The 20,969-nt window shown below is 43.6% G+C and overlaps 1 protein-coding gene and 1 long non-coding RNA gene across 6 annotated transcripts in view; one reads left to right on the top strand and one right to left on the bottom strand.

The window, feature by feature from the left end:
* Trpm6 (transient receptor potential cation channel, subfamily M, member 6) overlaps positions 1 to 20,969 on the bottom strand; it is a 187,579-nt gene that overhangs the window by 148,886 nt on the left and 17,724 nt on the right. For 2 of the 5 annotated variants that reach the window (XM_039101383.2, XM_039101384.2), the window contains exon 1: positions 1,243 to 1,913. In XM_039101383.2, coding sequence (XP_038957311.1) covers positions 1,243 to 1,254 — 12 coding nt within the window. In that variant the 5' untranslated portion in view covers positions 1,255 to 1,913. Of the gene's footprint in view, positions 1 to 1,242; positions 1,914 to 20,292; positions 20,415 to 20,969 lie in introns of those variants that run through there. The other 3 variants (XM_039101381.2, XM_039101385.2, XM_039101382.2) reach the window with 2 other exon arrangements.
* Positions 9,316 to 11,841, top strand: LOC102554711 (uncharacterized). Its single transcript, XR_350948.5, has 3 exons — positions 9,316 to 9,749; positions 10,700 to 10,777; positions 11,610 to 11,841. It is a non-coding gene; the product is annotated as an uncharacterized LOC102554711 (long non-coding RNA).

Below are 20,969 nucleotides of genomic sequence, written 5' to 3'. Positions count from 1 at the left end.
ATATCTATCCTAAATATATAATATATTCTATAAATTATATAAATATGTAATACATATTTAGGATATATGTCATCGTTTTAATTTGTGCATTGTGTATATGAAATATCTATGTAGATATACAGATACATATTATATATTCCGAACTATTTGTTCCATCCCATATGGTTACAACCCCTGATGTGTGGAGCAATCCAAAGCAAAGAATAAATTAGTACATCAAGGTCATGTGGCACGTCGTGCAAGTCTGATAACGACAATTTATCCCCAGATCCCGCAGGGGAAGGAGAGAACCAGTCCCTGAAGCTGTCATCTGCTCTCACACTCACACCATGGCAGCCCACATGATAGTGCTTCTTTGTAATCTGCACACAGGGACAAAGAAACTAAAGAATGTATTTTCCCTGAGCAGTTAAGACTGATACAGTTCTGCAGAACAAAGCACCACCAGCATGTGTACGACTAGATTATCCCTGCTTTCACTATATCTTGACGTGACTTCAAATCTCAATTATACTTTCCTCCCTCTGCTTCGTCTTCTCCCCAAAGGAAGGAGGTTGGGGGAAGAGTAATGCCATTAAGACTGTATAGAATGATTGTCAGGATGAAATAGTTAAGTCAGGCCTGATGGCGCAGACCTGTTATCTCAGCTACTGAAGATGCTGGCTAGGAATGTAGCCCCGTGATAGACAGCTTGGATACTGAGGGTCATGGGGTCAATTCCCAGTACAGGAGGAAAAGGAACACTCTTACTACTTGTCAAAGGCATTAAGCATTATTCTAAGGCCATATCGCCTGTCATATTGTATCCCATGTCATCTTCGAGTAGTACTTTCCAGTTGCTCCAAATGTGAAAGTTGAAGCTAATACCTAAACTCCCAGGGTTACAGGTGGTGATGGAGCTGAGACGCCAGTTAGGGCTGCCGGAGAATGTAACCTATCAGCCACCCGGGGTTGAAAAGAGACAAGGCGTGTGGCAAGCTTGAACTACGCCTGCACACACATCCGGCACAATAGATACTATCTTTTCTCACAAAAAGTGTGGAAGTAAAGAAAAACCGATAAAGGTGACCGGCAGCTTGTTCCCCGGTTGTCTTACAGGACACCCAGCCAGGCACAGCACCTTCGAAGCGCTGGGCTAGGAGCTGTCACTCTCCGGCACCTCGGAACCTCGATCGGGTGCAGGAGCTCCGCAATAGCAGCGGACCGGAGCCAATGAGAACATCTTCAGGCCGAACTTTTTACCTTGACCTGCATTCTCACCACCACAGGAGCCGAAGCGACAGCGGATTCCTCCCGGACCCGGACACCTCCCAGGACTGGATTCCTCCAGGACTTGGACTCCGGAGACCAGGACTCACACCCGCGCCCTGCTGCCCAGACCCTGGGTTCAGTTTCCGCTCGGCCCTGACCCAGCTCCGGCACGGTCCCAACTCCCGGAAGAAAGACTGCGGGTCCTGCCCTTCGGGAGGGTCCACGCGGTTGCCAAAACTTCAGCTACGATAATCATGTTCGGGTGGAGACTAGAGGACTTGAAAGCTAGCATTTCGCAAATCCTACCTATTCCAGATCGCAGTTAGATACGCGTGCGCCTGGCTCCACCCACAGCCACCTGGGGCCCTGGGCTTGACCTGTGTGCATAGGAGAGCACTCAGCAGCAGGTCCGGCTTTCATCCTAGATTTTCCAGGCCAGCAACTAAAACACAGTCTGAGCTTTTGACTGTGGAGACAGAAAATCTGGGCTCCACCTTCACGTGGACACTGCCTTTTACAGCCCTGTGGAGTTTTCACAATGCCTTTGGGGCTCTGTTAACTCCTGTGTAGGAAAAACAGGACTCCAAAGAAGTCAGACTGATGATCAGATGGGATGGTCACTGCCATCAGACAAATCTCAGATTCCTGGGTCAGAACTTTAGGGGAAGAGACACTCGGTTTGTGTTCTCCGTGTTTCTGAAACGCCCACGAATTGCTGAGCATGACAAGAAACTCTTCTGGGCCTCAGTTTACTCATCTATACAGAGAGAGTAATAAAGAAAACCCTCCTTCCTCACAGAGATTACACTGTGAAAAGAGAGTTAACGTGCTTTATTTATGAAGTATCATACAAATGCCTTTTGAGATTTCCGTTATTTGGGGGTGGGGGTGGGGTTCCTCTCACTAGGCAGCCTCGACTAAGGCTGTGGTCAATGATTCCAGACATATCTCTGTGTATTAGAAGAGGTAACGTATGGGAGGCATGATGCTCAGGGGATTACAGGTACTATAACAAACAATAGTAGGCATTTATCCCAGACAGGTGACTTTAAATTAGTGACTCCTACTATTATCTCCAGTCTGAATCTTTACCTGATGAGCTCACGCTTGCACACAGTTCATAAAATTTGCTTCCTCATTTCTCCATGTGGTTTCAGTGATCTTTCATTATTTTTTTTTTGCCTTGTTAGTAAATTAGTATATTGGGACTTTGCCGCTTTGTGTATTAAGAAATGAAAAGTCCTTTCCTCTCTGTTCACCTCCTCGAATTATTAACGATTCGTAGACATTTAACAGGCACAGATACTCTTAAAAGGCAAACCACAGCCTCTTGGCTTGTTCCTCCACAGATCATCTCTGTCAGCACTCTTCGGAGCCCCAAGGCCTGGAAACTCAAAAATCAGCAGACTCACCTAAAAGTCTAAGGATTTGGAATTGAACATGCTGACGTCTCCCAGTGCCCTGTGACTGTTATCTTCTGCTTTAATCTTGTCAGATCAAGGTTCAAGACCCTTTGAACGCAAGGTAAACCGAAATACTTTGATTTTTCTAATGGGCTAGTTCACAAGATGTGTTGGTACGAGGCTGAATGGAAAACACTGGAGGCATTGTCTGTTACCAGGTACGGGGCTGTGGATCACTGTACGTACAGCTGGTCCATTCTCCCCAGAGACAAGGTGTGACAGCCAGGAGAGTGACTTTATTAGAAAATCTGGCTCAGCCAGAAGTTGGAAGCCACCAGTCACAAAACCTATCTTTCAGGAAATCTGACTTAGGAGTGTCTTATAGGAGCCACTCATGGGTGTTTTTGGCTACCAAGTTCCCCGTGGATATGAGATGGGCACAAAGGATGACATCTGATTGGAAGGCCCAGTCACAGACATGCTTTTCTGGTCTGTGGCTCTCAAAAACAAAGGCCATTATTCCTTTGGGCAATTCTTGCCACTGATTAACATGGCCATCTGTGGTTATTGCAAAATGGACAAGTTAGAGGCTGCCTGCCGTCTTCTTGCTGTTCATCAAACTCATGGAGAAAGTCTATCTCACTCGACTTGCAGAAGAGTCACCAGGGACTGGTGTTTCACTCAGCAGATCCTCAGACCCTCCCCGGGATTTCTAAGATAGGGCAGGGGAATCTCTTTCACAGGTCCCTCGATTAGTTGGAAAGATTATCTATAAAAGTATTCTGGCCATAAACACATTTCTAGATATGAAGCTTAAATTACAGAACATTCATTACTTGACTAGGGGAGACTGATTCAGACCAACAATTAGTCACAAAGCACATATTGTTTGTCAAACAATGCTGGGTGCCACAAAAGTCAAAGGTAAATAAGATACTGCTCACCTTCAAAGAGCTCAACCTTATAGGAGGGTGGACAATCAAAACTGAAAGTGCTCCTGGGACACCATCCACAAGCACCAACAACTTAGAGGGCTTCGGTTTCTCCTCAGTTGACCATGACCCCACCCTCTCTTTCTTCCTCTGTCCCTCTTCTCTAGGCTTTTCTTTTGTTCTGTCTGACTCTCTTTTTACTCTGAGATTTCAAAGTTTCAAGCCTTCTAATGACCATGTGCGTGCAGAAAGTTCCGACATCTGATCTAACAGGTCTTAAGAAGGAGCTTCAACATTAACTCTTAAGTTAATGAGTGTAGCTTTGAGGTGAACAGCTGTTCCCTCTACCCCCACTGGGAAGGGTGGTGCCCCAGGCACACTTTCTTTTCTTAATGAGTCCCAAATAATCAAGACCGTTAAAGGGGCGACTTCTAACATACATATTCAGCTCTGAAGGAAAATGATTGTATGCTTGGATTTGAATTTAGCTTCACTGTCATGCCCCTTGCTCAGAAGGCTGAACTGCTAGAAATGTTCCAAAGTAATATCCCTCATTCTTTCAGGGCAGACTACAGGGAAAGAAAAAAAAAAAAAAAAACAGTAAGTGCCTTTTTTTCTTTGCTCCAGGAAGAAAAAAGCACCGTGCGTGGGAATCATCTCGCCCAATTCATTGTGGTTTGCTGTCATGCCTGGCTCATGTTTCTCACTTTGAGTCACCAATCTTTTCCTCTCGGAAACACGGAGAATGTAAAATAGTACAGGTAGCATAGTCAACGGCCACAAGCCAAGTCTCAATTGCAATAAGGAATTGTACAGTTGGGGGGAATATAGGAGTATAGGCTATTAAGAGGATCAGGCCGGATGTGGTAGTTTACACCTGTGATCCAAGCACATTCAAGGCTGAGGCAGGAGAATTCCTGGGTGTTTAAGGGCAGCTTAGGCTACGGGCAAAACCTTGTCTCAACAGAGATTTTTTAGAAGTTGGAGAAAAGTTAATAATCAAAGACGCAATTCAGCCTTTTCTGGGTAACTGTTTTTGTTTTTAGACCTTTGTCCCTTTGTCCTGGCTAGTTCTGTGTCAGCTTGACACAAACTAGTCATGAGGGAGAAAGAAATCTCCTTTGTGACTGCCTTTCTCTCTCTCTCTCTCTCTCTCTCTCTCTCTCTCTCTCTCTCTCTCTCTCTGTGTGTGTGTGTGTGTTTGTGCGCACGCGCGCGTGTGACTACTTATCTACATATGTGTCTATGTATGTGTCGCTCATGATTTTTCTCTTTCAGATTGCTTTTTACTGACCTGCTTTTGTGTGTGTGTGTGTGTGTGTGTGTGTGAGAGAGAGAGAGAGAGAGAGAGAGAGAGAGAGAGAGAGAGAGAGAGAGAAGTGGGGGAGAAAATGAAGTTGGACAAGTGGAATAATTGAGCAGGGGGTTCTGGAGGAGACCATGATCAAAATGTATTGTATGAAAAAACTATTTGAACAATAGCATGCTGAGCAAGCCATGAGGAGGAAGCCCTCAGCAGTCCTCCTCCACAGCCTCTGTCTCCTCCAAGGCCCAGCTCCAGGTGTCTTCCTGTTTGAGTTCCTGCCCTGGCTGCTTTCAATGACGGATGAGCCGTGAGTAATCAAGGGTCTTGAACCTTGATCAGAACCCTTTCCTTCAGGTTGCTTTTGGTCATCCTGTTTCATCGCAGCAATAGAAACCCTGAGACAACCTTCTGTTCAAACTGAGAGTGGACCTTAATCCCACCCACTCACTCTCTTAAAGTGACTCAAATGCAAACTCTTTTCCTCTAGAAAGTAACCCAGTGTGGGTTTTTTCACTGAGAATCCTTATCTGGTGTGCTCTAACATTGTCTATTTGCCAGAAGACAGGTGATTTCTCCTGCCACACAAGCAGAGGTTAGGTTATTCTGTTTGTTTGCTTGCTTGCTTGCTTGTTTTCTATGTAGCCTTGGCTGTCCTGGAACTCATTCTGTAGATCAAGCTGGCCTTGAACTCAGAGATCCGCCTGACTCTGCCTCCTGAGGGCTAGGAATAAAGGCCTGTGTGTTACTATTGCCAGACCGTTTTCTTTCTTTTTCTCTCTCTCCTTCTCTTTCTTTCTTTTGTTCTTTCTTTGAGATTAGAGTATTCTTACTTGGGGATGAGGGATTTTAGCAGTCTGGAGGCAAAGCATATCCCTTTTCATTGCCATTCCAATCCTAGGACTTCATATTTTAAAAATCTACCAAACCCAGACATGGAAGCATACACCTACAATCCCAACACTTGGAAACCTGAGGTAGAAACATTGTCTCAAGTTCGAGAAATAGAGCTCACGTTATCAATACCCATGTAAACGCTAGAGAGGTGTGACAGCCCACTTGTATTCCCTCCCGAGTTGAGACAGGGATTCTCTAGAGGAAGACAGACAGCTAGACTAGCCAAAGCAGCCAGCTCTGTATATAAGTGAGAAACCATGCGTCAATACGTAAAATGGAAAGCTATTCTTTTTTTCCTTTCAGTGCTAAGGACTAAACAGAGGGATCCAGGAGGGAGAGAGGAGGGGGAGGGACAAAGGGGTGCCAGTTCAGATATGGGAGATGGGGGAGAATTACAGAGGGTCGGGGGAGGGGGAACTGGGGTTAGCCACTAGAAAGTCAAAGATGCTAGGGACCCAAGAGGTTCCCAGGACCCAACAGGGCAGACTTTAGCCAGAATACCCAACAAAGGGGGAGATAGAACCCACAGAGACCATATCCAGTTGATAGGCATGGCCCCCAGTTGAGGGATGGGACCACCCACCCACCTCAAAAATATTAATCCAGAATTCCTCCTGTCAAAAGGAAATGGAGGGACAAAAAGTGGAACAGAAACTGAAAGAGGGGCTATCCAGAGACTGCTCTACCTAAAGATCCATTCCATTTGCTGACACTAAACACAGATACTATTGTTGATGCCGAGAAGTGTTTACTGACAGGTAAAGCTGTCTCCTGAGAGACTCTGCCAGACCCGGCCCAATTCAGATGTTGATGCACACAGCAAAACATTGGACTGAGCACAGGGACCCCAATGGGGGAAATTAGGGCAAGGACTGAAGGAGCTGAAGACCGGGTTTGCAACCTCATAGGAAGAACAACAATATCAACCAACTAGAACCCTAAAGATCCCAGGGACTAAACCACCAACCAAAGAGAACACAGGGGGAACCCAGGCTCCAGCTGGATATGTAGCAGAAGATGGCCTTATCTGGCATCACTGGGAGGGGAGTCTCTTGGTTGTGTGAAAGCTAAATGACCCAGGATAGGGGGACACTAGGCCACTGAGGCAGGTGTGGGTAGGCGGGTGGAGGGGCACTCTCATAGAGGCAGGGGATAGGGAGGAGCGGATGGGGGCTTGTGGAGGGAAAATTGAGAAGGGGGATAACATTTGAAATGTAAATAAATAAAATAATCAATAAAAACAAAAACAAACAAACCGAGGGCCTTGTACATGCTAGGCAAGTGTTCGACCACTGAACTACTAATTCCTTTTTTAATTTAGAATGTTAGAATTTATGTTCGGATGCATACCACAATTTTTAAAAAGAGAGATTTGGATGCGGAAATATAATGGCAGAAAACTCACAGAGAGAAGGAAGCCTGAGCAGGTGATCACTCACAACGTCCAGATGCACCAACCTCGCCAACAAATTTCAAACTTGTACCTTCCGGAAATGCCATGCAGTCCAAAACACGCTGTCAAGGTTGCCAGTTATGGTGCCCAAAATGATGAACACGCTTCCCTACCAGTTAGACTCAGAAGTTCTCCTAACTCTTTCTTCCGACTGTTTCACAAGTGTAGACATCCTTTACACACTCCTTTACCCTTAAAAGTCTTTGTGGGGGTTGGCGATTTAGCTCAGTGGTAGAGCGCTTGCCTAGGAAGCGCAAGGCCCTGGGTTCGGTCCTCAGCTCCAAAAAAAAAAAAAAAGTCTTTGTGTTTGCGCAGCCCCTTTACCTTAGAGGCTGCTCACAACCCTTCCCTTAATCTCTCGGCCACAAGATTCCCCCAATGACTTTGACTTCTCTAAGTACTCTAGGCCTCCCTTGGTACAATGACAAACAGAATATCCATTGAAAAGCTTTCAGCCAGTTTTGTTTTGACTAGTTTTAATTTCCATAAAGACAGGACTGTCTTCCTTCACCCTGCCTTTACAGTTCCCCCAGTTAAGCTGAACCCAGGGTATCAAGCATGCTAAGCCAAGATTCCAATACATTGCTACACCCCAGCCGACCTTCACTCTTTAGAAAGATCACACTTCCTTAAAATGACCCTCTCCTACTTTAAATGGTATTTGAAAATAAGCACAGCTTATGGAGTGTGTTAACTTTCATTGTTGTGACTAAATGCACCCACCCCCCTCAAATAATAATAATAACTTAAAGAAGCAAAGGTTTGTTCTAACTCATGGTGGCAGAAGATTCAATCCCCATGGTCACTGGCCCCATATAGTCAGAACACCACTGTATGTGCAGAGGAACTTTTCATCTCACCTAGACAAGAAGCAGAAAGTGAGCACGAAAGGAGGGGGCTAGGAATAACAGCACCCCCCCCCCAAGAACCCATCCTGAGTGACCTGTTCCCCACTTCCAAGCCTCCAGAATCTCCCAAAATACTGCTGCTACTCGGTGAGTCACCTTGTAACACATTAGTATTTTTAGGAGATTTTTTTCATATCCAAATCACAATACAAGTCACAGTTTGTACGACTGGGAGGTTTTCCTTAAGAAGCAAAATGTTCTGAGAACAATGAAGCTGTCCCATTTTTGGAGGGCACTGAGATGCTGACTCCAGCAAGAGTCCATACAGAGAGAAAGGGAACACAGTGCACGTGTGTTGGTATTAGGTGTCCCTGTTATGTTTGTCAAACATGAAGCAGCACAATAAAAGCAAAAACAACAAAGGGAGACTGTCAGTGCAGACAAAGCAAGTCCCTGTCCAGACACAGGTGGAGAAACACACTTGCATGGCCTGAACACTATCAAAACTGCATGGCATGCTGGTTCATATAGCCTTGCCACCCTACCCAGGCCAGCATAAACAGGACTAGGAAGCTGAGTTGATACTGTGTGAGACACCAGTAGGAAAAGCAAAAACTATTATGCTCATAGAGCCAACTTCAAGGTCAGAGCCACCCAGAAAAACAATGTTATTTCAGGTCACTAGCCAGCTCTGTGGGATGCTTGTTCTTCGTTCTCCTTCTGTCGTGGAGCATGAGCATTTGATGACAGCAAGTTCAGCTCCCATACTGTGAGGGCTGAATGTTTGTCAGCATTCCTTAACATAAATGCAAGGCTCTCCAATGGTGATGCCCACCATTTTCTCTACTCAGGCAGGAAATGATACCTGCGGTGGCTTTACATCCCACTGGGGTAACCAAGAAAGGATAAGGGCTTTTTATCCACATAGATGCTGCTTTTTGGTTAAGTTATAAATCAAGTATGGGCCTGGAGCACTCAGAACCTCCTTGTCTATGTATAAATACGTACAGTTATGTGCTAGATCGAGACACCTCACCTCTACTTAAAGAGTCCAAGGCTTTACAATCTACTTCCTTTCCCAAAGTCAGTGTTAAGAATGCTCCAAACTGCTGCACCTCTTTCAGCACAGAACAACTCTGGTCTTTCTCCTAATAAAAGCAATACAGTATAGGTGTAGGCAGGATGAAATCCTAAGGGCGCAGGAGAAAGAAAGGATGAGTGAGAAGGAAGCGACGGTTGCAGAGAGAATGAGTGACTGGCAACTCTGACTAACACAGCCGAGTCCCCAGCTAAAGTCTCTCTTCCTCTAACTTACAAAATGTCTGCTTCTGTGCCAACCGCATCACGACCATCATGTACAGACAAATAAATACAAACAGCGTTATGTGCAAGAATCAATTACCATGCCATCTGCATGGGTCTGGAGATAGAACAAGGAACTGAGAACCTGGGTGCCAGTCTGTTTTTGGTTTCATATGACTTATTTACAAAGAAAGCTATCCTAGTTTGCATTCCGTTACTGTGGTAATCCCATGACCAAAAACACCTGAGGAAGAAAAGAATACATCTGGCTTCCTGAGCATAGTCCATCGCGGAGGAAATTCAGGGCAGGAGTTTAAGCAGGAACTTAGAGCAGAGACCAGGCAGGAACACCGCTTACTGGTAGGTTTGCTCCTGTTGCTTACTCAGCCTGCTTTCTTATACTACCCAGGACCACCTGCGGGGGGGGGGGATGGCACGGCCCACAGTGGGAGGGACCCTCCTACATCAATCATTATTCAAGAAAATGCTCCCACTGATTTCAAGGGCCAACTTGGCAGGGGGAGGGGAGCCGGGGAGGGGGGAGAGGGGCACAAGCAGTTTCTAGGAGTTTAGATCACTGAAATAAGAGAACAGAAATGTTAGTGAGAAGACTGTGACCGGAGGCAACAAGGTATCCCCTAGGGAACAAAGCAAGGGTCAACTCATGTCTGATTATGTGGAATGTTGGAAAGGCTAAGGACCCAGAAAGAGGACAACTCTTCTCAGACAGGACCTGCTTATCCCCAATGTTTGTCTCATCCCTCCTCTTTGAATTCATTGATGCCATCAGAGCTCCACACTAGACCGCTGCTACAACGCCAGGAGCAACCGGAAAAGGTCTATATGGAGTCTAAACTTTGATTTGCTCTTTTTGATATTGGCCTGTAGCTATGGAAGATGCTCCCAACAGAGAAACCTCGTGGGACCTCTCTTTGTACTATTTTTACTAGTTTCTGTGTGTCTATAATTATTTCAAAAGGAAGGGGGAAGTGTCTCCAGAACTGTCTTCAGCTCTGCTGCCTTGTGTCCGGAATCACATCGCTTTCCAACCACTTTTACTTTCTATCGATTCACATAATTCCCACTCTCATACTGCCTGGTCTCTTTGCCACACTGCTTAGCATATATTTACACAATTATTGCATATCATTAGATCATGAGACTGCCACTTTAACACTAGATGTGTGTCTCCTATACACCGTGACTCAAACACACAGAAATATATATGACTGCTTACTAGCTGTATCATACACAGAGATACTTCAACTCTCCTAAAATTCTGTGTTGGTATTTCTTTCCCTCATACTCAGGATACTGAATAATTTGGACTCCGTAGAAAGTTTGCAACAACTACTTGGGCGACTGAAAAATCAGAAATATTAAGAGAGGTAAGAAATAGTTAAAACACTTAAGTTTAAAAAAAAAAAAACCTCAAAAGCATAATATAATCTGGTGCCCAGAAAACATTTACTAGCCCAGGATTATAGTTTAAAAGCTGTAGAAGCCTCCTTAATCCTAGTTATTACCATGAGCAGGTTGTTATCAATGAAAAAGCACAAAGGTTAGTCACCAGTGTGTTGTTTTAACATTTGCCATAAAACATATATATATATATATATATATATATATATATATATATATATATATATATATATATATATATATAAAGAGTTCATTGAGAGAAGTGCTTAAGAATTCTAACTCTGGAATTTACACTTCCCCCAAACACAAAAGTTACATAGATTTGTTGAAATTGAAAATGGACAGGAAAGGGGTTGGGGATTTAGCTCAGTGCTAGGCAAGCGCTAGGCCCTGGGTTCAGTCCCCAGCTCCGGAAAAAAAAAAAAAAAAAAGAAAGAAAGAAAATGGACAGGAAAAAAGGGACAAATATAATTTATGCCTTATGAAGAACATATTCAGTCAGAATCAGGGAGCCAAATCCCCACACTAAGACACTTATGGACCAAGTAGGGCATGACCTCAGACCAGGTACCTGCTTATTATTAAACTGGTGCTTGTAGATTGAGCGGTAGAATTAGGAACACCCTAGTGTTTATCAAGTTGGCCTAATGTTGAAACAACTATTTAGTGAAGTAAGTAAAGAGCGGATGCTGGAAACCCACTTGTTTTAAAATACGGCAATTTTATTCACTTAATATCTTCCTGCATTTGTGTATCTTCAGAAATGTTGTTTTTGTCTTTTTATTATAAAATAAACAGAGATCCAGAAACCATTTGCCCTGGGAACTGTTACCAGGTGAACACGCTTATAACTGGTGGTGAAGAAATTTCACCAGAAACCAGCAGCTTCTCAGAATGTCACATGCCAACCCCAGCACTGCCAATCGACTACAACTTGGTTTCATTATGAAGACCAGGCTGGCCTTGAACTCAGAAATCCACTTGTGTCTGCCTCCTGAGTGCAAAGATTAAAGGTGTGAGTCACCACTCCTAGCTCCTTGCATTTCTTTACGATTTTTTTCAGCTAAGTATACATCCTTAGATTCTAAAGTTGGTTTTACCCATTTTTGTAAAAATGGTCTTTTGTTTCTTCTTTTTTTTCCCCCAAGTTGATTCTTCCCACTTTCACAGTTATTTGTCATTAAAAACTGAGGTAAACATTTTCTGCAAACTAACCTATGCACACAAAAGTCACATTTTTAAATTAGGTTTGTTCTTTGGCAATTTCACACATGTATAGACTGCATTTGTGATTACTCTCACCTCCTTTCTTCTCTTATCTCCCTCTCACCTTTATCAATCCACTCCACCCACCCTCCCCAAATCCTGTTGGGGTTTGCCCTGGGGTTATCTGTATTTTGATGCTAGTTCCACTGCCCCAAGGACAGCTGCCTGGTCACTCAGGTGACTTCACCAGAACCTTCTCCCCATTGAATTTGTAAAATACAGGTGAGGGGCAGGTACAGGATAGAAGGAGGCCTGTCATTGGAGGAGAAGGAAGGATGGGCGGGAGAGAAGTTTGAAGGAAGAGGAGGAGACTGGAACAGAAAGGAGAAGAAACAGGAGGGAGAGGGGAGAAGCCATGGCAGGTGACGTTAAGATTCCGCTCTGTGTATTTACAGGTTGTTATTAATGTTCTTATTAAGGGATGGATGGTACTGGGATTTGTATGTTTAGGTAGGCAATTATATCTTATCAATTGGGTCAAATATTGTGTTGTGTGTTCTTTTATGTGACGGTTTGAGTGCAGGAAAGTGGACAGTGGCAGGAGACTCTGGGCCGCCAAATGTGTGCTTCTGGCAAGATACCTTGGGGCACTGTGGTGCCAGATAAAAGACAGTCTTACTTTTTTTAAATTTTTATATTTTTACAACAACAAAATCCCTCTCCCATAGTCCCGTCTTTTTGTTCTGCTGGGTTATCATGGGTTTGCAGATATCAATTGGAATCTCATGAGCTCACCCATGGGTATACAACTAAAGACAAGACAAAGACTCTCCCTCTTCCAGGATCTATCAGCAGTCAGTTTACCGGTGAAGGCATGTGACCACACACACACACACACACACACATCACACACATACACACAAATGCACACAGAAGATTTTAAAAAAGAAAGCAGAAATACATCATTCCTCTGATGTATGGAAGAAAGAAGAAACTAAGGTGAGCAGTAAGAAGCTTCTTGGACCACACAAAGCTCAAGAAGGATGACCAACATGGGGATGCTTCAGTCCTTCTTAGAAGGAGGAACAAAAATATTCATAGGAGGAAATATGTAGACAAAATTTGGAGCAGAGATTGAGGGAAAGACCATCCAGAGACTGCCCCACCTGAGGATCCAGCCTGCATACCTATAGCCACCAAACCAAGACACTATTGCTGATACCAAGAAGTGCATGCTGACAGGAGCCTGATGTAGCTGTCTCCTGAGAGGCTCTGCCAGAGCATGACAGATACAGAGGCGAATGCTCTCAGACAAACATTGAATGGAGAACGGGGTCCCCACTGGAGGAGTTAGAGAATGGTTTGAAGGAGCTGAAGGGGCTTGCATAAGAACAACAATACCAACCAACCAGAGCTCCCAGGGACTAAACCACCATCCAAAGGCTACCCACAGACAGACCCATCACTCCCGCTGCATACATAGCAGAGGGTGCCTCATTGGGCATCAGTGGGAGAAGTCCTTGGTTGCCAAGGCTCAATGCCCCAGTATAGGGGAGGGAAGCAGGAAGGGGTGGAAGGGGTGGGTGGTTGGGAGGGAAACACCCTCATAGAAGCAGTGGGGGAGGGATGGGATGGGGGTTTATGGACGGGAAGGTGATAACATTTGAAATGTAAGTAAAAAAAAAAATCCAGTAAAAATAAAAGAATAAAAAATAAACAACCGGGGTTGGGGATTTAGCTCAGTGGTAGAGCACTTGCCTAGCAAGCGCAAGGCTCTGGGTTTGGTCCCCAGCTCCAAAAAAAAAGAAAAAATAAATAAACGACCAAACAAATTGTTTTAACCAACGGTGCTTCACTGTGTCACAGGAGGAAAAATAGAAGCTTCTTGGAGAGAAGCAGTGCGCTTACAGTGTCTGGGAGCCACCTTGTGCCCCTCACCAACGAAACCAAAAATTAGATGTCTTTCCTTTCCAAAGGCTGGCCCTTGCAGTCCAACATTTCTGGGACCACAAGAAGATGGGCTGATTCTGACTGATTGGAACCCAGAACAGAGATGCACTCCCTTAGGAAGGGTGTGCAGTTATCAGTGAACCAAATACTTCTCATAGCAAAGGTACTTAGTGCCACGACCTGGGACATGAAACATGGGTCTCAGCAACAAGAGCAGGTTACATCAGGAAATCGGCAGTCTTTAATCTTTCCAGGACCCCTGGCCTGGTCCTTCAAGCCAGTGACAGGGAGGCTGATGTGGGCCCCAGATGGGGAGAGAATTGAAACTGGATAGCTACTTAGTTTTGCTGCAAATGTTGTTTGTGGGTTCTTTCACTTTCCTTTTGTTTACTGTGAGGGGGACAGGAACCAAAAGCAGTATATATACCCGTTGCCATCCTGGAATCAGAAACAACTTTTAAAACTGGTAGAGAAGAAGGTGACGTGAAGTAATTCGGCATTGCATGCATTGATCTCAATGTAAGTATGCAATAATGAACAAAAAAGATCAAAAGCCCATTAGACAAATGAAAAAAGTTTACAAAAGGGCAGTTACAAACGAAACTAAAATGTCAAATTTCAAAACTTATTAGTAAATAGTGATGCCAAGTAAGAAACAATGAAATATTAATTTTACCTCTAACAAGCAAAATTAGACCCAGCGGGCTCAGTGTCATTTTACACTTTATATGCACTTTGAACATTGGTGGGGAGTTGGAATTCATAAACAGCTGACATTTAGAGAGAGAGAGAGAGAGAGAGAGAGAGAGAGACTTCATTTCTTAGTCAGATTAAATACAGATATATACCCTGAGACCCATTCTTCAATAAATATCCAGTAAACTCTCACATTTGTTGATGCAAGGACAGCGGGTATGTTCATTGTAGCTAAGTTCAAGGAGTCAGAAGTACTATTGATTTCCCTAACAGATGGAAATGATTCATTTATATCAATCAGAATCAATAAATTTACAACACAATAATTTGTATGGATTTAAAGTCCTGACTGCTTAGTAAATTTAAAAAGAAGAAGAAACAAGACATTACTTTACTTATAGTCTTGGAAGTAGATTTCTCAAAGCTAAGAATACAAATCCTAATTTGGGTGCTTCCCTAAGGTTAAGGGCTTGGTCTCTGCGTGGTGCTGTTGGGAGGTGGTAGAGTCCTTAACAGATGGGACCTGGTGAGAAAAACTCACTCAGGTCATTTGAGACATCCCTATGAAGAATATGATATTCCTTCATATGAAGGATGTGAGAACCTCAGTCTTTCCTCCTCCTTTGCTTCTTAGTGTGAAGTGAACAGGCTTCAATCCATCATTTGTTCCTGAGACCATTTGCTGTGGTCTCACAGGTCCAAAGCAAGCAAGGGGTCAACTGGTCATGGCCTAGAACCTTCAAGACTATGAGTCAAAACAAACCTCCTCTCTCTCTCTCTCTCTCTCTCTCTCTCTCTCTCTCTCTCTCAAGTTGATTGCTTCAAGTGTTTTGCTATGGTAATCAAAAGCAGGCTGATGCACACATTTTCTATCCTATATGCCTGTTTCCAGTTGGGGCAGAAAGATCTCAAGTTTGAGTGCCACGTGTGCTATATAGTAAGTCCTCGTCTCAAAGACAAACACATAAGAACTTCGAAGACACATTTCAGTATTTCCTTTTGAAATGTGAGCTTCTTGAGACTACTTCTAACCTCAAAGTCCCAACTACTGTTCTCTGTCTTCTTTCAGCAGAGTTACGTGTCAACCTTTTAATTTATTCATCTGACTCATTCATTTATTTATTCAACAAGTACCTATGTATCTGCTCAAATATTAACTGCACATCAAGTGTTGAGGTTACTGTGGTGGCTTGAATGAGAAATAGGCTCAGGTATTTGAGCACTTGGTCCCACTGTTTGGGGAAGCTTTAGGACCCTGAGGTGGTTAGAACCTTGGTAGAGGAAGCACATCACTGGAGAGTAGGCTAGTCTTCCCCCACGTCTGTTTCTTCTCAGCTTCATGTTTGTAGTTAAAAATGTAATCTCTCAGCTTCCTGCTCTGTCTACCATGAAAGACTCTCCCTCTGGAACCGTAAGCAGAACTAAACTTTCCTGTAAGTTGCCTCGGTCATGGTGTTCTCTCATAGCAACAGAGAAGTAGAGATGAGGAGGAGAAGTCTTTGAGATCTGTTTCCTGGAATTTGTCATGTAAGGATGAATGCAAACATCGACCAAAGAGAGAGTCCAAGTCATCTGAGCAGCGCTGACTCCAAAGGTAGAAAGAAGATGACAGGTACAGCTAATTGCATCCAAAAATGGCACAAGGAGAGTCAGTGAGATGGGAAAGGTCGATGGCTGCCCTTTTCTAGGACTGCCATGCCAAAAAGAAAAGACTAGAGTGAGATAGTGAAGAACCCCAGAGCACAGACGTAGAAAGCAGCAGCTAAGCAGAGAAGTATGATGAGTCAGCAGAAAAGAAACTACGGCGCACTTGCTAGCTCTTCCATAGAGTTTTGATTTTACCCCATAGATGACAGGAAGCTCCTGGGAGCTTTGGAATCAAGAACTGAATCAGTTTTCAATGTTAAATACCATGTTTATACTCCTACCCAGTATGGCTGTCATCTTTGGTCACACAGTGTTGCACCCCAGCTTGGGTGGGTCCACAGAACTCTCAGGAGAACTGGCTCCACTGAGCTGGCTTCTTTTTGTTCATTCCTAACACATTCGTTGATTAATTAAATATTCACCCAAGACTTCATGGACTCCTTCTGCCTACTGGGCACTCTGTCAATGGCTGAGCCCACAATGATAAGGACAGCAGAACATGCTCTCCTGTCACCTGGAGACAGAGCATTGTTATACTGTGATATCGTGTCTTTTAATGTAGATTTTACCAGCTTCATCCTGTTTTCCTTTGTCTTCTCAATAGACTCTAAGCCCTTAATGGTAAGTGTAGTATAGGTGCTCCATAAATGTTTATTGCTTAAGTGAATGTATGAACAATTGGAAGACTCTTAACTGCATAACTATGAGAATTGTCTTCAGTCCTGAGTTCATAAAGAAACGCCCTCCCTTCTAAGGAGGCAAGCACACAAATGTAAACTCTTCTGATGGCTTGCAAACTCTTCCTGTTTGTTGCCAGAGAGTGAACAATTTAGTTTACCTGAGAAGTAAATCATCGGTTGCCTGCACTCTGCTTTCCCATCGTGGTACATGGTACCTGTGGACGGGGTTGGGGGAATGAAAGATGGCTGTGTTCCTATTTTAAAAAAAAATGTGGGGGCTGGAGAGATGGCTCAGCGGTTAAGAGCACCGACTGCTCTTCCAGAGGTCATGAGTTCAATTCCCAGCAACCACATGGTGGCTCACAACCATCCGTAATGGGATCTGATGCCCTCTTCTGGTGTATCTGAAGACAGCTACATTGTACTTGTATATGATAAATAAATAAATCTTTAAAAAAAAAATGTGTTTATAGAAGTGAACAGGAGACAGGGCAAGGCCCGTGGGCACTAGTATGTCACCCATACCCTGGATAGTGTTACCTCTGTCAACCCTCAGGCCCCATGACTGATTCGTATTCTGTTCTTCAATCAAGGAAATTTAGCTGATGCTATAGCAGGCATCAGCACTCGCCTTTAAACTCTTACAATTTAAGGTTGTGCTGGGAAGGAGGAAGTAGAGCCTAGCGAGTCTGTCTTACTCAGGGTTCGTAAGCAGGTCTTGGAAGTTCATAGAGTATTCTTTACTGGAATGGAGGCTTTTGACTTTGGGTTTTTATTTTGGTTGGGTTTGTTTGGTTTTTGCTTTTTTTTTTCAAGGCAGGGTTTCTCTGTGTAACCCTGGGTGTCCTGGAACTCACTCTGTAGACTAGGCTGGCCTCGAACTCAGAGATCCGCCTACCTCTGCCTCCGGAGTGCTGGGATTAAAAGTGTGTACCACCACGAGGCTTTTGAAATCCTGCATGGAAAAATGAAGGTGGAGATTCAGGGGGAGCTGCCCATGAGCTGGAATGGGGGAGCCAGTGACAAATTCACATAGATGACTGCCTTTCTTCCTTGAAAGCAAATGGGCAGCAAAGTATTCGCTGTGAATCTCCTCTGTCCTAAGCTGTCTGGGGTCGTGAAAACTTGCAAACCCCTTACAACACCTCTTTTGACCACTGGTTCTCAACGTTGGCTCTGCCACCGCTTACTTGGGAATCTAAAGGTGCTGCTACTTGGGTCCCAACACTAGTGAGTCTTCTGTGGGTGGTCTCCAAAGGTCTCCGAGAAGGAGAATTATCTCTGGCATATTTGAAAGCCACTGCTCTGGACCAGGACTCTTGGTCTCAACCAATTCAGCATGCTCTCTCCTTATATGTTCCCAGTCCCCTCTTCCCCCCAACAGTTAGTCTGTGACTGTGGCACCTCTCCTTAGAGCTGGAGGTGGATGACTATTCCTCACAGAGAGAGTGAGAGGGAGAATGCAATCACTACCCCCTCTTTGTGTTTGACGTTGGCCACCTGGTTATGAGGCATCTGTCTGGTCCTGATGCAGCCTGTATTTTCACTTGGGGTCTTGCCTCTCCCTCAGTCAATCACTGGATCTGCCTGTGACTCTGTTCTTGCCAGCAAGGCTATTAAACCCATGCCTAGACTGTATGGACTAGGATTACTATTGAGTAGATCTCCCCAACGCCAAGTAAGGGTCATTTTTCCTCTAGAACTGCTCAGGCAAAGATTAGCTTTTTTCTGCTTGACTGGAACTAAAAGAACGGATTTTGGTTCCTGGAGATTCTAGCATCTACTTTAGAACCTCAGGGAGGACATTAATCTAATCACAAAACAATGGAGGCTGGGAGAAGGAGGAAAAGAAGAGAGAGAGAGAGAGAGAGAGAGAGAGAGAGAGAGAGAGAGAGAGAATGAAGAAGTTCTTTTGAGCCATACACATTTTAAAGTTTTAGAGGGGAATTAAAATACTCTGAGTCTGTGTTCACATGCGTGTGTGTGTGTGTGTGTGTGTGTGTGTGTGTGTGTGTCTTGCATGTGTGCTCACACACACACACACACGTGCCAGCAAACCACGACACACATGTGGAGGCCAGAGGATGGCTTAGAGAAGCAACTTCTCTCCTTCCTCTGTGTGGATCCTGAGGATTAAACTCAGCTCACCTGCCAAACCATCGACCAGCCCTAATTTAGTCTTACAAGTAAAAAACAATGGATTTCTTCATGGCATTTTCATATGTATACCTATCATTGTACTTTGCTCATATTGTCTCTCTGCTTCCTTATGCTCCTTCTTCCCTAATAATAATCTTCTTCATGTTTTCTGTTTTCATATAGACTCATACCACACTATATTACACTATAATAATATATTATTATAATTATATTATTATATTATATATCTTTTAATTCTGGTTATTTTGGTCATAGTTTTCTGACACAGATCACCAAGATGATCCCAAACAAATATAACCCATTTCTGATTTCCTCAGAGCCAAACTAAACCAACCAGAAACATAGAGACCCTGCACTAGAGATGAGCTTCGATCATTCATTCATTACACGTGCATCATGCCTGCTGCGTTAACTGCTGTACCTGTGTACTGTCATTTAATAAGTACACTGCATGACAATGTTTGAAGGAAGAAGGCCAGCCACAACACTGTGCAGAAGGAAGCATCCCCACCCAGGACGAGAAGAGCCTTCGCTTCTCTCATCAAAAACCTGCTTTTATATCCAAATATAACTTTGCTTTTCAGGAAAGTGACTGAAGTATTATTCAGCCATGACATTTCCAAGTAGATTTTAAGTCAAAAAATATTGCCTTGTTGAATAGAAATGCACAACCTTAATATTACCACATAAATGGAAATTATTGGTCACTTGACATCTGATACTAGGAAATCTATAAAACTTCCAGCCTGCTGTTCACAATACATCAAAATGATGTAGGCATGTCTTTTTCTTTGCATAAATTATCTCCTGTCTATATACTGATTGGTCAGATATCTCACTGCACTAACACAGAAGGGCATTTCATAACAGGTCAGTTAACTAAGAATATTGTTTCATCATTAATAAGAGTTTTTTTCCAAGAAACCGAAGCAATTTTGTTTACCATCACCATCTCCCTGTGCAGTTTGATTTCTTTGTTCAGACCTAGGTTCACCTAAACACAGCCAGTCACCTAAACACAGTTGTGCTTGTAAGGGGAGTTCGCCATTAAATGCCTTGAGCATTTTGTGATGTATAAAATCTATCATTAAAGAAATAATAATAAATGAAGGTCGGAGCAACGAGAACATTCGTTGACTTACCCTCTTCATTACCACAGCCAGTGGAAACTTGCCTCAGTCTTCAGACACTGAATTTTGTCCTTCAGTTTGTGTCCACCACACAACCAGATAAATCTCAGCTTGTGAGAATAATGGAGAGTGTGCTGTAAAGAGAATTACCCAACAAATTTCCCAGGTGCTTAATCTAGAAGGGAGAAACGTAACGTTCACTGACTAAGAAAACATTTAACTTCACTTAAACGAGAGGGGACGATTTCACTTTTAACAGGAACCTGGGACTAAGGTCCTGTAGTGAGAAAATGATTAACATTCCTGTTGACATCTATTCTGAGCTCCCAAGCTGTAGACACCTGGCTGCAGGACCTTATCAATTCTGGGAATGTGAGTCGTAAATTCCTTTGTCCTACTGAGCCTACCTGTCCCCACCTCAACTCAAGTGTCCAGTTATTCTAAGTAAAACTGTGCCTATGATTTACTGCTAAGTGGCCATTTTTATTAAAGTATATTTTTTGAAAGATTCCATTTCCATTCCTACATCTGTGCCCCTTATTAAAACACAGATTATCACTTTGACCCCTTTCTTTAAAATTCCACAGGTTTATAAGTAAAACTTGTCAGAATCTCTGTTTCTGTAACCTTGTTTGTACCCTCTATGACACTTACTTCTAATGCAAGTGGCCTTTTGTATGGTCAGTTCT

The sequence above is a fragment of the Rattus norvegicus genome, chromosome 1 (genome assembly GCF_036323735.1).
Source record: "Rattus norvegicus strain BN/NHsdMcwi chromosome 1, GRCr8, whole genome shotgun sequence".
Lineage (NCBI taxonomy): Eukaryota > Metazoa > Chordata > Mammalia > Rodentia > Muridae > Rattus > Rattus norvegicus.
Note: the sequence above shows the minus strand (reverse complement) of the source record. Positions and strands in the feature narration are given on the sequence as shown.